The following is a 17,583-nucleotide window of genomic DNA, read 5'->3' on the forward strand; positions in this document are numbered from 1 at the left end:
GCCGGGCCGGTACGTACCTGCGCCGGCTTTTGGCTGCTCCCGTCCACCAGCCACAGGCCAACAGCTGAGATTCGATGTTGGTTGAGCCACAGGGAGCGCTATAATTCGACGCTATTTGTTCACTATTGGTGCTCAGACGAAAGCGCTAAAACACGCACTAAAGCGGCCTTGAGAGTCTCATCCATGTCAATCAGTCCAATTGGAGCAATCACATGCAAGCGTCTGTCTGAGACCACAGTCAGCACAGCACAGCACAGCACAGCAAGTGGCTCACAGGCCTACTGGAATACTAATCCGGTCCAATCGATGCCTTATGTCATCCTTGCCGAACAACGGTGGCCAACATCTCGCCGTCGAATCTCTGGCCATCTCTTACATATTCTCCTTCGGTTTTTGCTCTTGGTCAGCCAAGCAGATGAAACGCCCTCGCCAGATGAACAGCGCTGGCTGCCGTCGAGACTGACCTTGCGTGGGAACCCCCGCCGTTTCGTGCTTCTTTTCTTCCATTCCTTCTAATTAAATTCCCTGCTACTATCACCGCCCTTTCCACGGTACTTGTATGAGCTGGGTAGCCTCATCCTAATCTTAAAAAGCATCCCCCGTCTTCAGCTGCGCCTCAGCAGCCGGCGCTGCGGTTGCGCCAGACGCAAGCAAGCCAAATGCCTTCCCTTGTCTCCGAGTTCATCATCAACCCTGTGCTGCGACAGGCCCGCCGCTTCTCCGAGATCTCCCGTGCAACGTTGGCCGGCGATGAAGAGACGCCAGTAGTTCCGCCCGACGCCGTCCACGATTCTGATGACGCCGACGACGTCGGGCAGCAGGGGCCCGATGCATCGCCTGAGCAACGACGCTCCCGGCCCTTGAGCTCCTCCACGCAGGAGACCATCGTGGAAGAAGTCCCGGCCGGACCAGCCACGGGTCACGGACCTCTGCTGGACCATCTTGGCTTCCCGATAACACCGCCCAGAAGTGCGCCGGCCAAGAGTGGCCCCATCCCCGAGGACGACGGTATGCGAGAGCTGCGTTCCCGCATCCAGGAGATCAACGCTCGGGAAATACCATCTAATGAAAAGGCCAGGCTCATGCACGATACCCTGCTGGAGGGCTATCGCGCCTCCGTGATCGCCGGCGTGCCCCTTGCCAAAAGCGATTCGGATGACGGCTCCATCGGCCAGACATGGGAGCTTGCCAGCCCTGTCGGACCTCTGGAGTCGCTCAAGTACTGGCAGAACCAGTTGATTGGAGAGCCGTCAGTCAAGGAGACGTTTGTCTTGAGCGAAAGCGACATAGCCCCGACCTACGCTCCTGTTCGACACTCCAGGACACCAAGCACAACAACTCCGACGCACTCGGCTGCTTCGCTTACTGAAACTCGAGGCCCGCTAGGATGTGAGCACTATGAGCGGAACGTGAAGCTCCAGTGTTCCACCTGCAAAAAGTGGTATACCTGTCGGTTTTGCCATGACACGCACGAGGACCACACGCTGATTCGCAAGGATACAAAGAACATGCTCTGCATGCTCTGTGCCACACCGCAGAGGGCATCTGAAGTCTGCAGTAACTGCGGTGTGGTGTCAGCGCAGTATTACTGTAACATCTGTAAGCTCTGGGAGAACCGGGCCAATAAGCCCATCTATCATTGCAATGACTGTGGAATATGCCGCCGGGGCATGGGGCTGGGAAAGGATTTCTTCCATTGCAAAGTGAGTTCAATTCACCCTCCATTCGTTTCATGTTATGTGGGCTAAACAACATCGTAGACATGTCGAGCATGCATCACCACGTCAATTGAGAGCTCGCATAAGTGCATCGAGCGATCGACAGACTGTGACTGTCCGATTTGTGGCGAGTACATGTTTACATCGCCAAAACGGGTTGTTTTCATGGTGTGTGGCCATAGCATACACAAAAAATGTTATGACCAGCACACGCGGGCTTCGTATAAATGCCCAATCTGCAACAAGAGCCTCATGAATATGGAGACACAGTTTCGCAATCTGGATATGGCCATCCTGAACCAGCCAATGCCGTCTGATTTCCGTGACACCAAGGCCAAGATTTTGTGCAACGATTGCTCTGCCAGAAGCACAGTGGCATATCACTGGCTTGGACTCAAATGCTCGATATGCCGGTCATATAACACGGTGGAACTGCAGATCTTGGGGCAGAATGCTGAATCGCTCCAGCCAGCAGCTGGCGATCAGTCTCAGGCCGTGCGGGAGGCTGGTCCGGAGGAAGCGGTACCTGGGGCTCGACGCATTTCCATCACGACAGGCTCGCGAGGGCCTAATAGGCGGCGACATTCCTCCAGCGCGCTAGAGCCTCCAGCGCGCATACTCGAAAGATATGCCCGGTCCATGTCACCCTCTCAGATGATGATGGATATACCGCAGGCCGCCGTTCTGGAAGTGGATGGAGAGTCTGACGATGACATCTTGGGCTTCTGGAGAACTGGCGAGGATGACGAAGATGATGAATCAAGCGAAGATGAGTACGATTCGGATGAATCGAGTGATGACGATGCCCACGACGCAGATGAGGACGAGGAGGAAGAAGAGGATGAGTTCAACTTGATTGGACACAGGTAACGATTCAGGCTTGTGGCTTGAGTAAGGAAGCCTTCAAGCTTGTGGGAGCATATGGAGGCTGTTCATGAGGCATGACGACATACGAAAATACTTGCCATCCACAAGGGGCATTCTATGGAGTGGAGTTTGGCAAATGAATGAGCTTTTTGGTTGTTTTAACTTCTTTCTTTTCTAGTTTTGGGATACCATGCATTTGTTTTTCCCCCTTCTTTCTTCCATGTCTCTATATTTTTGTCTTTCTTATCCTTCATTTCGTTTCCTATCATGTTTGCTTTGGCGGAGTTTCTTTACAGTTAGTACGACGGCATGGCGCTGATATTGGCGTTGCATCGACAGAAAAAGGTGGATCATTGGGAGGAAAAAAAAGGGAAGATGTCACTTTTGCATATGGAAATTGGGAGTGCCATTGGGACAATGCTCCGTCAATTTAATATTTACCATGTACAGTAATAGTCGTCCAAAGTGGTAATATAGTATTTGTATACGCCCTAAGCGCCATGAATTACAGTTGAAAATCCCAGCTCAAAAATCGAGCAAAAAGCCAAACAGGAAACACCAATTACAAAAAGGTCAACCCAGCGGGATGAGGCGAGAAAAGTGGTATACGCGAGTGAGGCTTCACCGATTATTAGCGGCGGCGGCCTCTTGCTGTTCCCGGCGCGTGTCATCGGCAATCTCACGCAGCTCCTTGATGACTTGCTAAAGAGGAGCGTTAATATCCAAGTTATAGCTTGAAACGACGGTCACGTTCAAAGGGGGTTTGCTTGCTTACCACGAGCGATTCAGGATGGACGCCTTGCTCAATCAATGAGACGCAGGTGGACAGCATGCGGCGGTCCATGTGGCAGTTCTAGTTGGAGGGGGAAGATCAGCATGTTTATCTTTATTCTTTTTGCCCTTTTTCTTGGTGAGATGAGATGCGTACCAGCATGGTTGAGATTTCTTCGAGAATGTCGACGGCTTGAGAGGCCGCGACGTGTTTGTCGGGTTTGGGCATGGCGAAAGGGCTGGGTTTTGATGGTGGTGGTTTGGATGCTGGGAGGATGTTTGGCGTGGGTTGTTGTATGGGATGTCTGATGAGGTTTAGTGGGGGTGACGCGCTGCAGCTAAGCTTGACAGCGGGTTTGCAGCGCCTGTTAGTGGTTTCCATTGCACATGTGGCTGGTGAGGATCAGGACCAGCGTCAGGCATGCGGGAGAAGAGCCTCATTGTCTCTATGAAGTTCGAGATACATAGCCATTCATTCGTTTTATAGTACTCGTCACGTTGTGGTGGCATTACACGCCGAGACTTGAGACTGGGTACTCGACGCGAGAGAAGAAACAAAGTGCAGTGTCCATATACATCATGTAAATCATCAGCTGCGGGTATCTAGCACACACATCATCCTCATCAATAATAATCAAAGTTCCCTCCCCCCCATATCTCATGACTTTACTGCCTCCACAAACAGCTCTCTCATTCCCTTCAGCAGCACAACCAGCTCCCTCGACTCGTTGACCTTGTCCAACACCCTCTCGACGCTCTCCCGCTCCAGCTTGGGCCTGCAATGCTTCACATCGTAATCCCGCGAGCTAGTCACCAGCTCGAACCACGCCTCGCGCTCCCAGTTCTTCTCGTCAATGTGCGTGTACACAAACTTGAGCCGGTCGTCTTTTCCCGCGCCCTCAATCCGCAGACACAGGTTCGTGATCCAAAAGTCCAGCTCGGGCACGTTGTACCGTAGCTGCGCCTCTTTCTGCTTTGCGTAGGCGCGTTGGGCGGCCAGCCGAGAGTCTATCTCAGCTTGGGTCTGGGCAATCTGGGCCTTGAGGCTGTCGCGCGCGGCGATGTGGCTGTCGCGCTGGGCGGCGAGCGAAGATATCGAGCCTTCCATCTCGCGCTTCTCGGCTTCTTCCTTCTCAATGGTTTGCTGGTACGTCGACATCTTGACTTGGGCGATTTCAATGTCCCTCCGTCTCATGCGTTCGTCCTCTGCGGGGAAGGGGAGAGTCAGTCTCTTGTTCATAGATGGTATCTATATCTTATATCCATATGGCATTTTTGCACCAGCGCATACCTTGTAGCTCGGCCATGTTGACGCGGAACTGGTTGCGCTCTTCCAATACGCGCTTGCGGCCCTGCTCGATAAAGGCATCGAACCTAGCCGTGAACTTGGCCATGCGCTCGCGCAAATCGTCGAACCCAAAGTCGATGCTGGGCAGCTTGTCGGCGGCGGAGGGGCCAACGGGGGCGATGGTCTGGCGACCTGGGCCGATTGACATTGACGGATCGAAAGCGGCAGACATTGTGTGCGTGCGTGTGTTTACTCGTCTTGTTTTCTGGGATCTGTTTGCAGGGTGTTGTAGGCGGGATGAAGCAAAGCAAAAACGCTGCTCGGTCGGTTCCAGAGCTCCGGCTGGTGGTGTTTACCCAAAAAGCACGTTGCTGGGTCGACACAGCCAAGTGTGGCGCAAAATCAAAGTGCAGGCCTTGGTCACGTGGCTCAAATTCAAGAACTCAAATCTCAAGCAAGCTCATGTCGTGACATGCTCAGTGAAGAAGGAGTGCTGAGAATTGGCTAGTTTTTCTTCTTAATCATTTATATTTATTGCATCTCTCACTTACTACACCTGCTGATGCCAATCTGAGCCACATCCGATTCCTCTATGTGACCCCGAATGCAGCCACGATCTGTCTCTGGTGAACTCGAGATGAAGAAAAATCAGCCATTTCTCATCGCATTGGACACGATAACTGGCCTGAAATGGCGGACTGGTGGCCTCATCCCCTGATGGGCCTGGGAACTCCAGGCGAATTGAAATATATTCCCAGCGAGCATCCCGGAAGGACACTTGGGATATTGGAGACATCCCGGTTCACCTCAAGATGTAAGTGAGAAGCAAGGGGTGAAGGTGAAGCAAACAAAGATTTAAAAATCAATGCTAACATCGGGTACCAGGTCCTCGTTTCAAGATTATCAGTGCTTCAACTATTATTTATTCAGCTTCAAAAAGTCGGCCTCCTGAGACATCCACTAGGCTCTGGAGGGAGCGTCAAAATCAACAACGATGGCTGTTCAAGTCTCACCCAGAGATCACCATGGGCAATTCGGCATATCAAGACACTCTCAAAGCAGACATAGAGGCACTCAACATCTCAGATAATGCCCCCAACACTAGGCCTCTATACGCCATTGGGCACGTCCCCGATTCAAGTATCAAGACAGGGCCTGGAAAGTCCCCTATAATGGCTGTCGCCTGCGGAGAATCCGGAGAGCTCTTACGGCTTGCTCGCGTGGAAGATGTGCCATTACAATGGGGAGACAACGCGAATGCATTTTTGAATCTTCAGACCGTCGATCCGGCCAACAGAGAAGCAGAATTGATATGGACTAATGACGGACTGCCCATCAGGCAGATCAAATTTGCTGGGAACCATTCGAAAGACGACACACCTCGGTGGCTGCTGATTCAAAAAGAAACAGCGACAACTATCCTCAAACCAGAGTTCCGCCAGGTGCCCACCACCTCAAATCAGCCAACGAGTAGCTTGATTCGGGGACGACCTTCACTGATAAATCCAAATCCTTTGCTGACTATTCAGTATCGTCAAACAGGAGGAAACGCTCATTCCGATGTCGCCTTGTTTGCCACGGCATCTGGCCGATCGCATCAACTTGCCATTATAGACGAGGGCGGGTTCTGGAGCATATGGGACGATCTGGGAACTTCGCAGGCCCAACGAAGAGTCGCTCCCCAATTGACCCTCAACAAATGCGGGCACATTTCTGACGGCTTACTCAACGAATTACCATCTATGCCTTCTTCTTCGACTGAAAGACACGGGATCCTTGTTTTGGAAGAAACGTGGTCTGGAAAAGTCGAAAGCTCTCCGTCCCCCTCCTCTCGCAAGACGGCAGACGCTACCACGCGGTATCTTCTGATGTGGAATCATGAGAGAATGGAGGTTTTGAATCTAGACGCAAACATCTTACTTCCAAGGCTCGGTCACGTCATTCGGGAAAGGGGCAAGCTAGATTGGATCTTAGATATCCATCGCAGCCCGACTCAGCAAGGTCACATTTTCATCCTTACGCAATACCATATCACCTGGGTCAATGTGTTTAGCCGTGATGAAGAAGGATCGGGGCTACTGAAGCCGTCAATATTACTCTCGTGCCCCCATTTGGGAACAAAAAATGATGACTCGAGGATGTTTGTCTGCCGAGCATCAGATGATGACCAAGATACATCACTAGTCTTTATCTACTATCCGCGAATGGGCCAGCTTTGCATATTCTGGTTCACAATTTCACCTGTAAGCAGAGTGCCTCAGTGGCATCGAGACATTATATCACTTCCGGGGAGCGAGGACACGGAGTTTCCAGCAAAGAACGTGATTGAGTTTCTCAGGGTCGACCCAGTTCAACTCGCAGTCTCAGTCAAAGAAAATGTGTCAAGTCTGGGAATGGACTACCATAAAAAGGGCGCTCTGTTTTATCAGTTAACTTTCTTAGGCAAAGATTTAAGCCTCCAGCGTTGCCTATGTGTCACGTTCGATGACCCGACGCTCGAAGTCCAAGACCCTACGGTGCCTGCCGCGTGGGCTGAAGGCAAACAACAAATGAAGAAGCAAAAAGGGAGAAGAACTGCCATGGCGCAGATTTCCAACTCATTCATTTTCCCCGACGAAATGACTGTCGACGACGTTGAGATGCTTATGAATGGTGAAGAGGTCGAAGATGACGGAGAGTCTGATGATAATGCTGAGAGCCCAGCACCTGTCCGACCGACTTTTATTAAAATGGATAGACTATACCAAGCTCTACAAGACTCTCTAGAAGCTTCAGTAAACCAAGGAGAAACCGGCCTCCCTTGTGGATTGTTTGACGCCCTTAGACAATGCCTTGACGATGGGTTCGACCAGGGGAGGCTACCATTGATAACGTGGTAAGTAATTAAGCTTGAGCTTGCGCTCACATGGCATATACTAATCAGATTATAATACAGGGGCGAAGTGGCTGAAGTGATGCTGCAAGATCCAACATTTGAGCCGGCTGGTGAACCCCTGAGAGACGAAATGGAGAAGATGCTGGATGAAAACACCGAAAAGGTTGTTGTTACTCCCCTTCAGCTATATAATCAGAACGAAATGCCCATGTCACTGGTCAGCCTGCAATATCTACAGCGCCATTTTTCCGAAGTATGGATCGATCCCATAAAGGGCATTCTCACTGAGGATATGCAACAAGTTCGGCGAATATGGATTACCGAACTGGCCAGGGAGGCCTTTCTGTCCAGCTATGGAATCATGTACCAGGACATTCCCTTGCTTGGGCCTAGTAGTTCGGAAGTACTGGAGGAGGAGGCTCAGAGGCCTCGGACAGGGCGTCAGATAGGCAGCTCCCAAATTACAGCCTCGTCGAGATCAGGCTCCAGAGACATAGGATCTTCGCCCGCTGCGTCGCCCGCTGCATCGGCAGTCTTCAACGGACCGGACGAGGCGGTTGAGCGACTACGACTATTGGCCCAGTCTTTGGACACTGACAAGCCGGACGTTTCAAAACGATCCAAAGTGCTATCATACTGGCCTAAGGAACGGGGCGTTGATCCAAACGAATACGTTTCAAGCGTGGCAAGAGCCAATGAAGAGCTCTTCAGGGACGCCAAGGAACGACTGCAGAGGTTTGAAGCGAAGCGCAAAGCGCGATCGGAAAAGTTTAGGCGACCAGCGTTTATGAGACAAGGGCTTCCCGACGTTAATCCCCTGGCATCGGGGCGACCGCCCCCCGTGCAGGTCATGTCCAGCCAGGCGGCTCCGGAGGCGACTCAGCAGCAGACGGCCGTGACAATGAGCCAGCCTGTTTCTGGGCCGTTTGGAGATAGGAAGAAGAAGAAGGTGAAGAGGAAGGGTGGATTCCGGTGATTTATTATTCTTTGCTTTTTTGATAGCTGGAGGAAATTTTTGTTACATTGGGTTGCTTGCTTATAGTTGCTGGGTTTGTACTACTTTGGCGATTCCATTGATACCCGCTGGATATGAGATGTTGGATGGATGCGTTTTGCTATTTAAAAGATTTTGGACATTTTTAGGAAGAAGGAAAAGAATTAGTAAAATAGCAGGAAACTATACAACACCTGCATCAATGTTGTTTTATCAAGGTGGTGGTGCTCGTTTCATGTAAGACTTTGGAGTCGCTCAATTTAACGGCTATCTGCGGGGCCTCTGGATGCTGTAGCAAACAAACCATCTACATCATCGAATCCAGGAATTTTTATCATATTCCATCCCGTCATCTACGTTACAAATATCCCATCTCAGATCACTAGTCCTCCATTTGACCAAGATTCACTTAATCCGTTGTCAAAACCCATCAGCAAATCGAGTTAATAAGCATGTCTCACTGCCACGACGAACACGACCACCATGGCCACTCTCACGACCACGGCGAGCACGACCACTCAGACGACATCACGCCCGCGCTGCAGTCTTCGCTGTACGAACAGATCCATTTCGATGAAATCACGACGCTCAACGAAGCGCGCAGAGACGCGGGCAAGTTGATTGTCAAGAAGACGTGGGCGGAGAGGTTGAGTGCCGAGCCGGAGCTGGAGAGCGATGCGGATGAGCAGCTTCTCATGACGGTGCCGTGAGTTTTTGTCTTGATCTTCTTCTTTATTTTGATTAATCCATTATATACACTTTATCATGATTGAATTTGCTTTTACTTTACAACAAATAATTTCATCATCTTTTGTTAACTCGGGTTTTCAATAGATTCACAGCCCAAGTCAAGCTACACTCCATCCTCATCCGCACATCACCATCCCTCTCGGCCCCCAAAACGCTGCAGCTCTTCATCAACCGCGACGACATCGATTTCGCAGCCGCCGAAGAAGCATCGCCATTACAGACCATCGAGCTTTCGCAGACGTCCGACATCCAAGAGATCCCCGTCAAGCGCTCGCTGTTTGGCAGTGTGCAGCGGCTGGTGCTCTTCTTCGTGGACAACTTTGGCGAGGGCGACGAGGACGTGTCGCGGATCAGCTACTTGGGCTTCAAGGGGGAGTGGACGAGGCTGGGAAAGGCGCCGACGAACATCATCTATGAGGCGGCTGCGCAGCCGGGGGATCACAAGGTCAAGGGGACGAGTGTGAATGAGATGGGGAGCGGGATTGGGGGGAGAGGGCCGGGGGTGTAGAAGCAAAGATGTTACGTGACGGTGATGAACAATGAGAGCAATAAACAAGAATAATAATAAAATCTACATTATTTCGATTGTAATACATATATACCATATCCCATGAAACAAATACATCAACATCCATGAACAAAACTGAGTCGAACTGCTCTCTCTCTCTGCTTCATCCCACCTCGCAGGTACGTACCCCGCGAGGCTGAACCTCTTTCCACTCAAACCACCCCGCCCGCAGAATACCCGAGCCTGCCATAGGTAGCCAGAAGCTAAACTAAACTCCAAAATTTCCCATCATACCATCCCAAACCAAGGCGAAACTCGGCCCCCCCAAAACCACAAAAAAACCACCCAATGACGTCCACATAGAAGAATCTCACACACACAGAGAACCGCCCTCAATGCCTCCCAGGATACCAATTCGAGTGGCTCTGCCACGCCTCGCCTCAGTCAACCGGCCGGCGCTCCTCCTCCCACACATCCCCCAGCGCGGCATCAAGTACGGCTGGTCGACGGCGCCGCCGCGATCCAAGCACAAGCGCTTCAACCAGCCGACTTCTGGCCTTCCCGCCCTGACGACGGGCCCCGCGGCCGCGCTCAAGCGGCGCGAGAACACGACGCCCCTGCGGACGGGCGCGCTCGCCGTCAAGAAGGGCATGACGAGCATCTTCCAGGGCAAGACTCGGGTGGTGTGCACGGTGCTGCAGATGGACCAGGTGCAGGTCATTGCGAACAAGACGCGTGAGAAGCACGGCTACTGGGCGGTGCAGGTTGGGCTCGGCGCCAGGCAGGGACGCAACGTGACGAGCCCGATGTTGGGATACTACGAGGCAAAGGGCATTGCGCCCAAGGCCGAGCTGGCCGAGTTCAAGGTGCGCAGCGAGGAAGGTCTGCTGCCCGTCGGCGCGCAGCTGCTGCCGGACTGGTTCCAGCTGGGCCAGCATGTTGACGTCAAGGCTCGGTCAAGAGGCATGGGCTTTGCCGGTGGTATGAAGCGCCACGGCTTTGCCGGCCAGGAAGCCTCGCACGGCAACTCCAAGAATCACCGAACGATCGGTTCGACGGGTCCCTCGCAGGGCAGCGGAAGTCGTGTGCTTCCCGGGAAGAAGATGCCCGGCCGCATGGGCAACGAGTTCGTGACGGTGCAGAACCTCAAGGTGCTCAAGGTGGACAACGAGCTGGGCGTGGTGCTCGTCAGCGGGCCGATTCCCGGTCCCAAGGGCCGCATCGTGCGGCTCCAGGATGCGAAGAAGAGGAAAGCCCCGGCTCTGCCGTACAGGGAGAAGGCGCGCGAGGAGCTGGATCAGAGACAGCCCGATCTGGAGACCAAGTTGGAGGAGGCGAGGTTGAGACACCTGGAGATGCAGGCCCAGCGAAGGTCGCACATGGCCGAATTGTAAGAGAAAAAGAAGATGATGATGATGAATACCAATTTCATGGGCGGGGGGGGGGGGATCTGTAACGAGTACATTGAGACAAGGGTGAAGAAAGAAAAGGGGAAGAAAAAGGCAAAAGAGGAAAGCGGGCTTTTTTTGTATTTATAGGAGTACACTATACACGTCATGACACTCATGAAAGACCAAAATCAACCGAAAATTCTACTTGTACAAGAGCCATGCAGTTCCCTCAACGCTCTCATCTCCCATCTCTCGAGGCACAACAACGCACAGCATCCCCCTCCATCACCTGTTGAACGCACCCTGCTGTCTAAATCCCTTTGTCGACTCATCATCCACCAACGGCAAATCATCCTCATCATCATCACCGCCCAACAATCCCCTAAACGGATCATTGCCATCCAGCAAATCCACCCTTGTCCCGTCCTCCAGCGTCAAACTCCACTCAGTCGTCTCGAAGAGCGCCTTGCTCGAGGGCCGATGACTGGCGAAGCGCATGACGCCCGCGCCCCGCGACCCGCGCACGGAGAAGCTGATGTCGATGCGGCCCTTGACCTGGTTCATCTCGCCGCTGATCCAGGGGATCTGGTGCTTGAAGTAGATCTCGTCGCCGAGCAGGCGGTTGGCCTCGGGGGAGGTGCGCAGCGCGTAGAGCGTCGACGAGATGATGGGCGACGAGGACTTTTGGTAGTTGAAGATTGTGACGGAGCACACGGCCACGACGGCGAGGAAGATGGGCATGGTGCGGCGCCAGCCTTGCGAGACTTGGCCGACGTCTTTATCCAATGGTTCATATAGTTAGTCAGCTAGATAAACACCCAATTGATTTGTCGAAAAGTGCAATATCAGCTGTAAACTCACCGGGAAGCTCGCGATCGGCTCGTCTCGACATCATGGGCCCGTCGCCGGGCTTCGGCGCAGGCGTCATCCACCGTCTCTGCGCCGCTCTGGCATTCTGACCAACACTCTCACCGCTTCTGCTGCTGCTGCTGCTGCCGGCCCGCCGAGATGCCGCGGCACACAGCCTGCGGCTCGCGATTCGCGATATCATGATGGTTTTTTTTTTTTTGTGTGTTCTTGGTATAGAAATGGTTTCGGATATTCTCAGGTCAGACCATGTTTGGCATGAGGCTGAAGGAATTTTAGTGGGGGGGGAATGTTAGTGGGGGATTTGGTACGTACCTCTCTCTTCTATCTGCGTTGTGGCGTCATAAGGCTGAGAGCTTGCTGTTGAAATGCTATCAAGGTGTTTGCCTCCCAGCTTCATCATCAGCGTCGTCATCTACCTCTCCTTCGCCTGTTTCTTCTCTCATCTCCAAGAAAACCGTATTACTTCACTCAGATCTTGCTTCCACACAATATCCATCATCCATCGAGGAAACAAGGCATCGCATTACTCACAATGGCCTCCCTCGCAGACACGCCAACCACCCGTCTAAGACGAACCTTTGCCTACCCCAACGACTCCGACTCCGATTCCCCCGAAGCCATGGATGAACAAGGTAACTCTCATCTTCATCTCCAAACCCCCTCCCAAGACCAAAGCAACATCAACTCACAAACCGAAAAAAAAAAACAGAACAAGACTCCCTCATCCAAACCCTCGCTACCCAAAACGCCTCCCAAAACGAAGCTCTCAACCGCATCCTCATCGCCCTCCCGCTCCTCTCAACAATCGCCTACCTCCGCCCGCTCTTCACCCCCGCCACCGTCTCCTTCGCAGTCTTCTGCCTGACGTCCCTCCTCACCACCGCGTTTCTGCTCTACAAACTACCCCCCACCGAGACGGGCATCGCCGTCATCGATTCCTGGGCCGGTAGCTCCAGAGCCGACCCGTCAACGAGATTCCAGCTGCGCAGTTCTCTAAGGGGAATCGACGCTGGCATCGGCGTCCTCGGCCGCGCGCCCGTCGAAACGCGGTCCCCCTTGGAGAGGACGCTGCCGTATCTAAACCTTGGGCTGGTCGTTTTGCTGGTCCTCATGGGCTTGGTGAGAGGAGACGAGCGAGGGGGCGGGTTCGGATGGGTCAGCATGGGCAACGTGCCGGGGCTCGTCTACTCTGTTGCCATCACAGCAAAGGTTGTCATGGCCGGCGTAGATCCGGAGAAGGAATTGACGGGCCTCAAGTACGGCTACAAAGGTGCTTGACGGGAAGACATTTATACCTACCTAATATAGATTTATATAATGATTACTAAAAAAAAAACACAAAACGGGCACCACGGCCGCCGTGTAATACCGAGGAAAAGACAGTAACAGATCTCTTTGTTTTCTCTTCTGTTTCCACAACCATGGCCAACAAAGTCGCCGGATTTTGCACGGCATGTCACACCCAGATTCACGCCCCATCCCAAATAAAAAAGACCCGCATCGTCTACATGTCTATAGAATCATTAAAGCGTAAAATACCATGACTTCTCAAGATTCCGTCGACACCCTTGGGTGGCCGAGGGAAAGGATCCACCAGAGGGCTCGCTTCAGGGGTATCAGAAGACTTGTCCATCACGAGGGCAAGTCCATGCGATTTGACCGCATCAACCAGCGCCGGCACCATATCCTGTTCGAGAGGGTTAGCTATGCCATCTGTGGGGGAGAAGAAAAGGGGAAGAGGATGAGAATGGACAAGAGAAATGCAATCTTACCAGCAGCCTTGAATAACATATCAGACCCATAAAGTTATTCGTCTGTGCAATCCGCACCGCTTCCTTGATCGACGTTGTCCGCCTTCCGTTGACCAGCACCGTATTCTCGTCCCGGCCTAAGTCATTGCACAAAAATACTGGAAAGTTGGGCTGTTTCCAGTTGAGAGCGGTACATAGTCGCGCGTTGTAGCTGCTAAACACCATGGAACGCACGACGTGTGACGAGTGGGACTGTGCCCTCTGAGCACGGGCATGGTCGAAAACAACCGTGAGGATCGAGTCAACGTAGACGTTGACGTCAAGAGCCGGGCCCAAGGCCAGTGTCTCTTCCTCCTCTGTGGTCGGGTATACAATCTGCAGATTGACGTGGATGCCTGGAGGGAGGATAGCCAGTGCGTCCTTGAGCGTTATTCCAGCAGTCGCCAAGATGTGGTAGATTTCGGCAATGTCATCCGCCGTCTTGGTCGCTAGGCCCGCGAGCTGAGCGCGGCTGGCACCTTGGGAGGTGATGGCATCAAACTGCGCAAATGACAGTCTGCAGACGGGAATATCCAGCCCACCGCACGAAATCGTCCATTGTGGCCAAATAATAGGCACCCCATCGCTAGTGTACTGGACAAAGACTCGGACATAGTCACCAGACAGACTTGATCCGGTAACAATGGCGTTGGTAGGCTGGTTAAACTGGCTTGTCGCCTTCCAGTACGTCTCAAAGTCTGTAATCTCGAGAGGCTGTCCCCTGAACGGCTTGATCACCTGCGTGTTGAAGGTAATCTGGCCGATGGCTCGCAACCGCGGGTCGAAGAGCGGCAGGCAAGATTTCGAGCTGCCTGACTGGTTCAGGAATACAGACGGCAGTACCACCGTCTTTGCAATTGTCTTGGCGCCATACGCCGGGAAAACATCAAAGTCGAGTGAAAACGTCTTGAGGTTATCAACTTGGAAAGAAACAATACGGGTATCTTCTTGAAACGGCAAAATGATATTCTTGGGGATGAGATCGGAAACCTTGGAGGAAATCGTCAACCGAGCAGCCGGGTACTTGCCATCCTGGAAGAAAACCAGCGGTTGCTCGCCCGAATCCTGAAAGCTGATTTGCACCACAGTCTTGGTATCAAGGAAGTTGTGGCCATATCGTCGAAGAGGAATGATTGGTGGAGGCAACTCCAGGATCGGGATGGCATCCGGATCCAGTGACATTGGCAGGGGGGCATTACTGCTGCCAATAATGTCAATTGTGGGCTGGCCTCCCAATGGGCTTGCTTTCGGGCGCTTGTTGAACGGGGTGAGAAGCTGCATGCATTCCAAGTGGCCCTCCCAAGCGGCATAGTACATGGCGGGTAGGTCCTTTTCATCTCGTATCGTCGCGTCGACACCAATCTTGAGCAGCGCTTGAAGACACTCGACCTTTCCTTCACTAGCAGCATGCAGCAACGGTGTCCATCCATACAGCTTGTCGACTTGATCGAGGTCAGCTCCATACTGCTTCAGGAGCAGGAGCAAATCCGAAGTTCGGCCACACCGGGCCACCAAGTGCTGAGGATACAGTCCCTCGGCATCAGGAAGGATATTTGCGCCATGCTTCAACAGTATTTCGACAATAGCGACGGAGCCATGCTCGCAGGCAAGGTTCAAAGGCACATGGTCTGCATCAGATACAGGGTCAATACGAGCCGATCTAGCGAGAAGGCGCTCGACACACTCAACATGGCCATGGATAATGGCATGTATCAGTGGCGTGAAGTTGTCGTGATCGATGAGATCAATAGTGCCGGGGTTGGCTATTTCAATGGTCAAACGTCAGCTCCATGGCCTGCCAAATGAGGTGCTCTGGGACTCTCAACCTACCATTTAACAAAGTTTCCAGCATATCTAAGCGACCGTGCAAACTAGCATAGTGCAGCGGCACGCGCCCGTAAACGTCGGTTCGATCCACGGCCACCTTGGCCTCGAGGCCCCATTCCAAGACGTGTTGTCTACCATAGATGGCGGCCTGGTGTAGGCAATTCCGCTCGTTGATATCATCATAGGAATGCAAGTCCACCAATCCTGTATCCAAAAGAACCTGCAGAGCACTCTTGGGAGCTTCATTTATCGCCGTCAAGAAGGTTCTTGTCAGCCGCTCCATCAAGGAAATATCGCTCTCGCTAGCCAGGGAGGCCGATTGCATCTTCGCAAGAAGGTCCTTTATCGATTCGAGGTTTCCGGTAATGACGGTATCCAACAGCAGCGTATCGGCATCTCCTTCGTCGGTCCCCACGAAATGTTGGCTTGTCACAACATGCGCAGTAGATGAATCGAAGTTGACCTGAATTCCATCAGACCAGGCACCCAACTCCTGGAGGCTGGTGGTGGCCTGGTCTGACAATTCGCTAATGACCGTCGCATTGAAGAACGGCTGGACTTCGACGGCACGGGAGAGATACAGTTCTTTTGTCTTGGACTTGGACGTCTTGTCCCATTTCTTGAGAATCTTTGAAAAGGCGGTACCATTGATCTCAACAAACTGCTGGAGCTTATTCAAGTCCGTGGCGAATTGCTGAAATCCTTCTTCGAGGGTGGTGAATTTGGACGAGCGTCTTGAGATACCCTGGCGCGACTGAAGGACCTTTTTCTTATCGAGCAACGTCTTGAGGCGGATTTTGAGCTACGCAACAGGTTGGCGATGGTGTTCCCCACGCGATGAGGGAGGGTATGGGCTAAATTGGTATACATACCTCGGCTTCCTTTTGCAGATAGAAAGCATTCACCTTGTCCAGCTCTCTCTCCTGTTCAGGCGTCAGCAAATCCGTCGGGATGTTCATCATGGTGGCGGCTTTGGACGTGGCTTACCAATTGGAAGAAGAAAGTTGCCTTGTTTGCTTGCAGAGCAGCCTGCGAGTCGGCAAGTGTGGCTAGGCGGTGGCCGTCATTTTGTGCAGCAAGGGTCGGAGTAGCTGAAAGCTTCTTGATGAGCTGGAGGGCAAATAAGGTCGAGTATTAGCCAATGTGGTACAAGATACAGTAATGGATGGTGTACAAGTTGCACCAAGTATGCCAGTGGCTGGGGAGAGAAACCAGAGGGTGCAGGCATGCAAGGACAAGGATGCCTGGAGCGGGTTTGACACTCCCCCCTCTATCAACCTCCCCCATCACCTCAAGCCTTCTCAAGCAGCACAAAGGAGAATGAGAAATGAGGGCACATCAAGGAGGGGGGGTCAAAGAGGGGGAAAGGGTGCGGGTAGCCGTGTGATAAGCAGCAATAGGTAGATAGACAGATGGATGATTTACCTTCTTCAAGGCCTTGTAGTTGACAAAACTGGCAGCATATTCGGGAACCTCAAGCTGGCGCTTCTGGATCTGCTTGCCAAATTTCCTGCGGCACATGGCTGTGTGAGCTTGGGGGGATTATTCCCGGGGCAAGCAGGGGTTGCGTCACGACGCAGCACCCATCTGACTTACATATTGCGACACAGAACCCCCGGGCGGACGGGAGTCGCGGGGGCAGAGGAGTTAAGGAAACAGAAAAGCCCAAGCTGGGCAGAACAAGGAAGGATATACTGGCCGACGCAGCACGGGCTACAATCTCACGCCTGTAAGCTTTCTTTGGGGTGACGACGAGTTTTGGTGGTAAGATGTGGGCGGCGGCGCCTGTAAGAAGGATAACTGCTGTGACATTTAGCTGCGTGTGCGACAAGCAACGTTTGTTCTCCATGACATGACAGCCATATCGACGGGAAAGGACGGAGGTGACCGAAGAGCAGAGAGCAGGGGTAGTTTGAGTGCCAGTCTCCAACACT

At 52.7% G+C, this 17,583-nt stretch overlaps 8 protein-coding genes across 8 annotated transcripts; 5 read left to right on the plus strand and 3 right to left on the minus strand.

Annotated features, from left to right (window-relative positions):
• Positions 1–659: 659 nt before the first annotated feature.
• Positions 660–2,588, plus strand: Triagg1_4772 (uncharacterized protein; the record flags this gene model as incomplete). Its single annotated transcript, XM_062899212.1, has 2 exons — positions 660–1,703; positions 1,761–2,588. 2 exons carry the CDS (start codon positions 660–662, stop codon positions 2,586–2,588), a joined length of 1,872 nt encoding a protein of 623 aa, XP_062756352.1.
• A 618-nt stretch (positions 2,589–3,206) lies between these two features.
• On the minus strand, positions 3,207–4,876 carry Triagg1_4773 (uncharacterized protein; the record flags this gene model as incomplete). Its single annotated transcript, XM_062899213.1, has 5 exons — positions 3,207–3,287; positions 3,361–3,438; positions 3,514–3,661; positions 4,040–4,562; positions 4,648–4,876. The coding sequence occupies 5 exons, from the start codon at positions 4,874–4,876 to the stop codon at positions 3,207–3,209; spliced, it is 1,059 nt and encodes a 352-aa protein (XP_062756353.1).
• Positions 4,877–5,334: 458 nt separating this feature from the next.
• On the plus strand, positions 5,335–8,495 carry Triagg1_4774 (uncharacterized protein; the record flags this gene model as incomplete). The annotated part of the gene is made up of 3 exons (XM_062899214.1): positions 5,335–5,458; positions 5,530–7,519; positions 7,580–8,495. The coding sequence occupies 3 exons, from the start codon at positions 5,335–5,337 to the stop codon at positions 8,493–8,495; spliced, it is 3,030 nt and encodes a 1,009-aa protein (XP_062756354.1).
• Positions 8,496–8,965: 470 nt separating this feature from the next.
• Triagg1_4775 (uncharacterized protein) lies at positions 8,966–9,771 on the plus strand (the record flags this gene model as incomplete). Its single annotated transcript, XM_062899215.1, has 2 exons — positions 8,966–9,219; positions 9,348–9,771. The coding sequence occupies 2 exons, from the start codon at positions 8,966–8,968 to the stop codon at positions 9,769–9,771; spliced, it is 678 nt and encodes a 225-aa protein (XP_062756355.1).
• A 395-nt stretch (positions 9,772–10,166) lies between these two features.
• Positions 10,167–11,165, plus strand: Triagg1_4776 (uncharacterized protein; the record flags this gene model as incomplete). Its single annotated transcript, XM_062899216.1, has 1 exon — positions 10,167–11,165. One exon carries the CDS (start codon positions 10,167–10,169, stop codon positions 11,163–11,165), a length of 999 nt encoding a protein of 332 aa, XP_062756356.1.
• Positions 11,166–11,447: 282 nt separating this feature from the next.
• On the minus strand, positions 11,448–12,213 carry Triagg1_4777 (uncharacterized protein; the record flags this gene model as incomplete). Its single annotated transcript, XM_062899217.1, has 2 exons — positions 11,448–11,938; positions 12,024–12,213. 2 exons carry the CDS (start codon positions 12,211–12,213, stop codon positions 11,448–11,450), a joined length of 681 nt encoding a protein of 226 aa, XP_062756357.1.
• Positions 12,214–12,564: 351 nt separating this feature from the next.
• Positions 12,565–13,310, plus strand: Triagg1_4778 (uncharacterized protein; the record flags this gene model as incomplete). Its single annotated transcript, XM_062899218.1, has 2 exons — positions 12,565–12,664; positions 12,742–13,310. The coding sequence occupies 2 exons, from the start codon at positions 12,565–12,567 to the stop codon at positions 13,308–13,310; spliced, it is 669 nt and encodes a 222-aa protein (XP_062756358.1).
• Positions 13,311–13,536: 226 nt separating this feature from the next.
• Positions 13,537–17,170, minus strand: Triagg1_4779 (uncharacterized protein; the record flags this gene model as incomplete). Its single annotated transcript, XM_062899220.1, has 6 exons — positions 13,537–13,719; positions 13,805–15,585; positions 15,653–16,451; positions 16,522–16,572; positions 16,637–16,759; positions 17,075–17,170. The coding sequence occupies 6 exons, from the start codon at positions 17,168–17,170 to the stop codon at positions 13,537–13,539; spliced, it is 3,033 nt and encodes a 1,010-aa protein (XP_062756359.1).
• Positions 17,171–17,583: the final 413 nt, after the last annotated feature.

The sequence above is a fragment of the Trichoderma aggressivum genome, assembly GCF_033847375.1.
Source record: "Trichoderma aggressivum f. europaeum strain CBS 100526 chromosome Unknown scaffold_015, whole genome shotgun sequence".
NCBI classification, from domain to species: Eukaryota; Fungi; Ascomycota; class Sordariomycetes; order Hypocreales; family Hypocreaceae; genus Trichoderma; species Trichoderma aggressivum.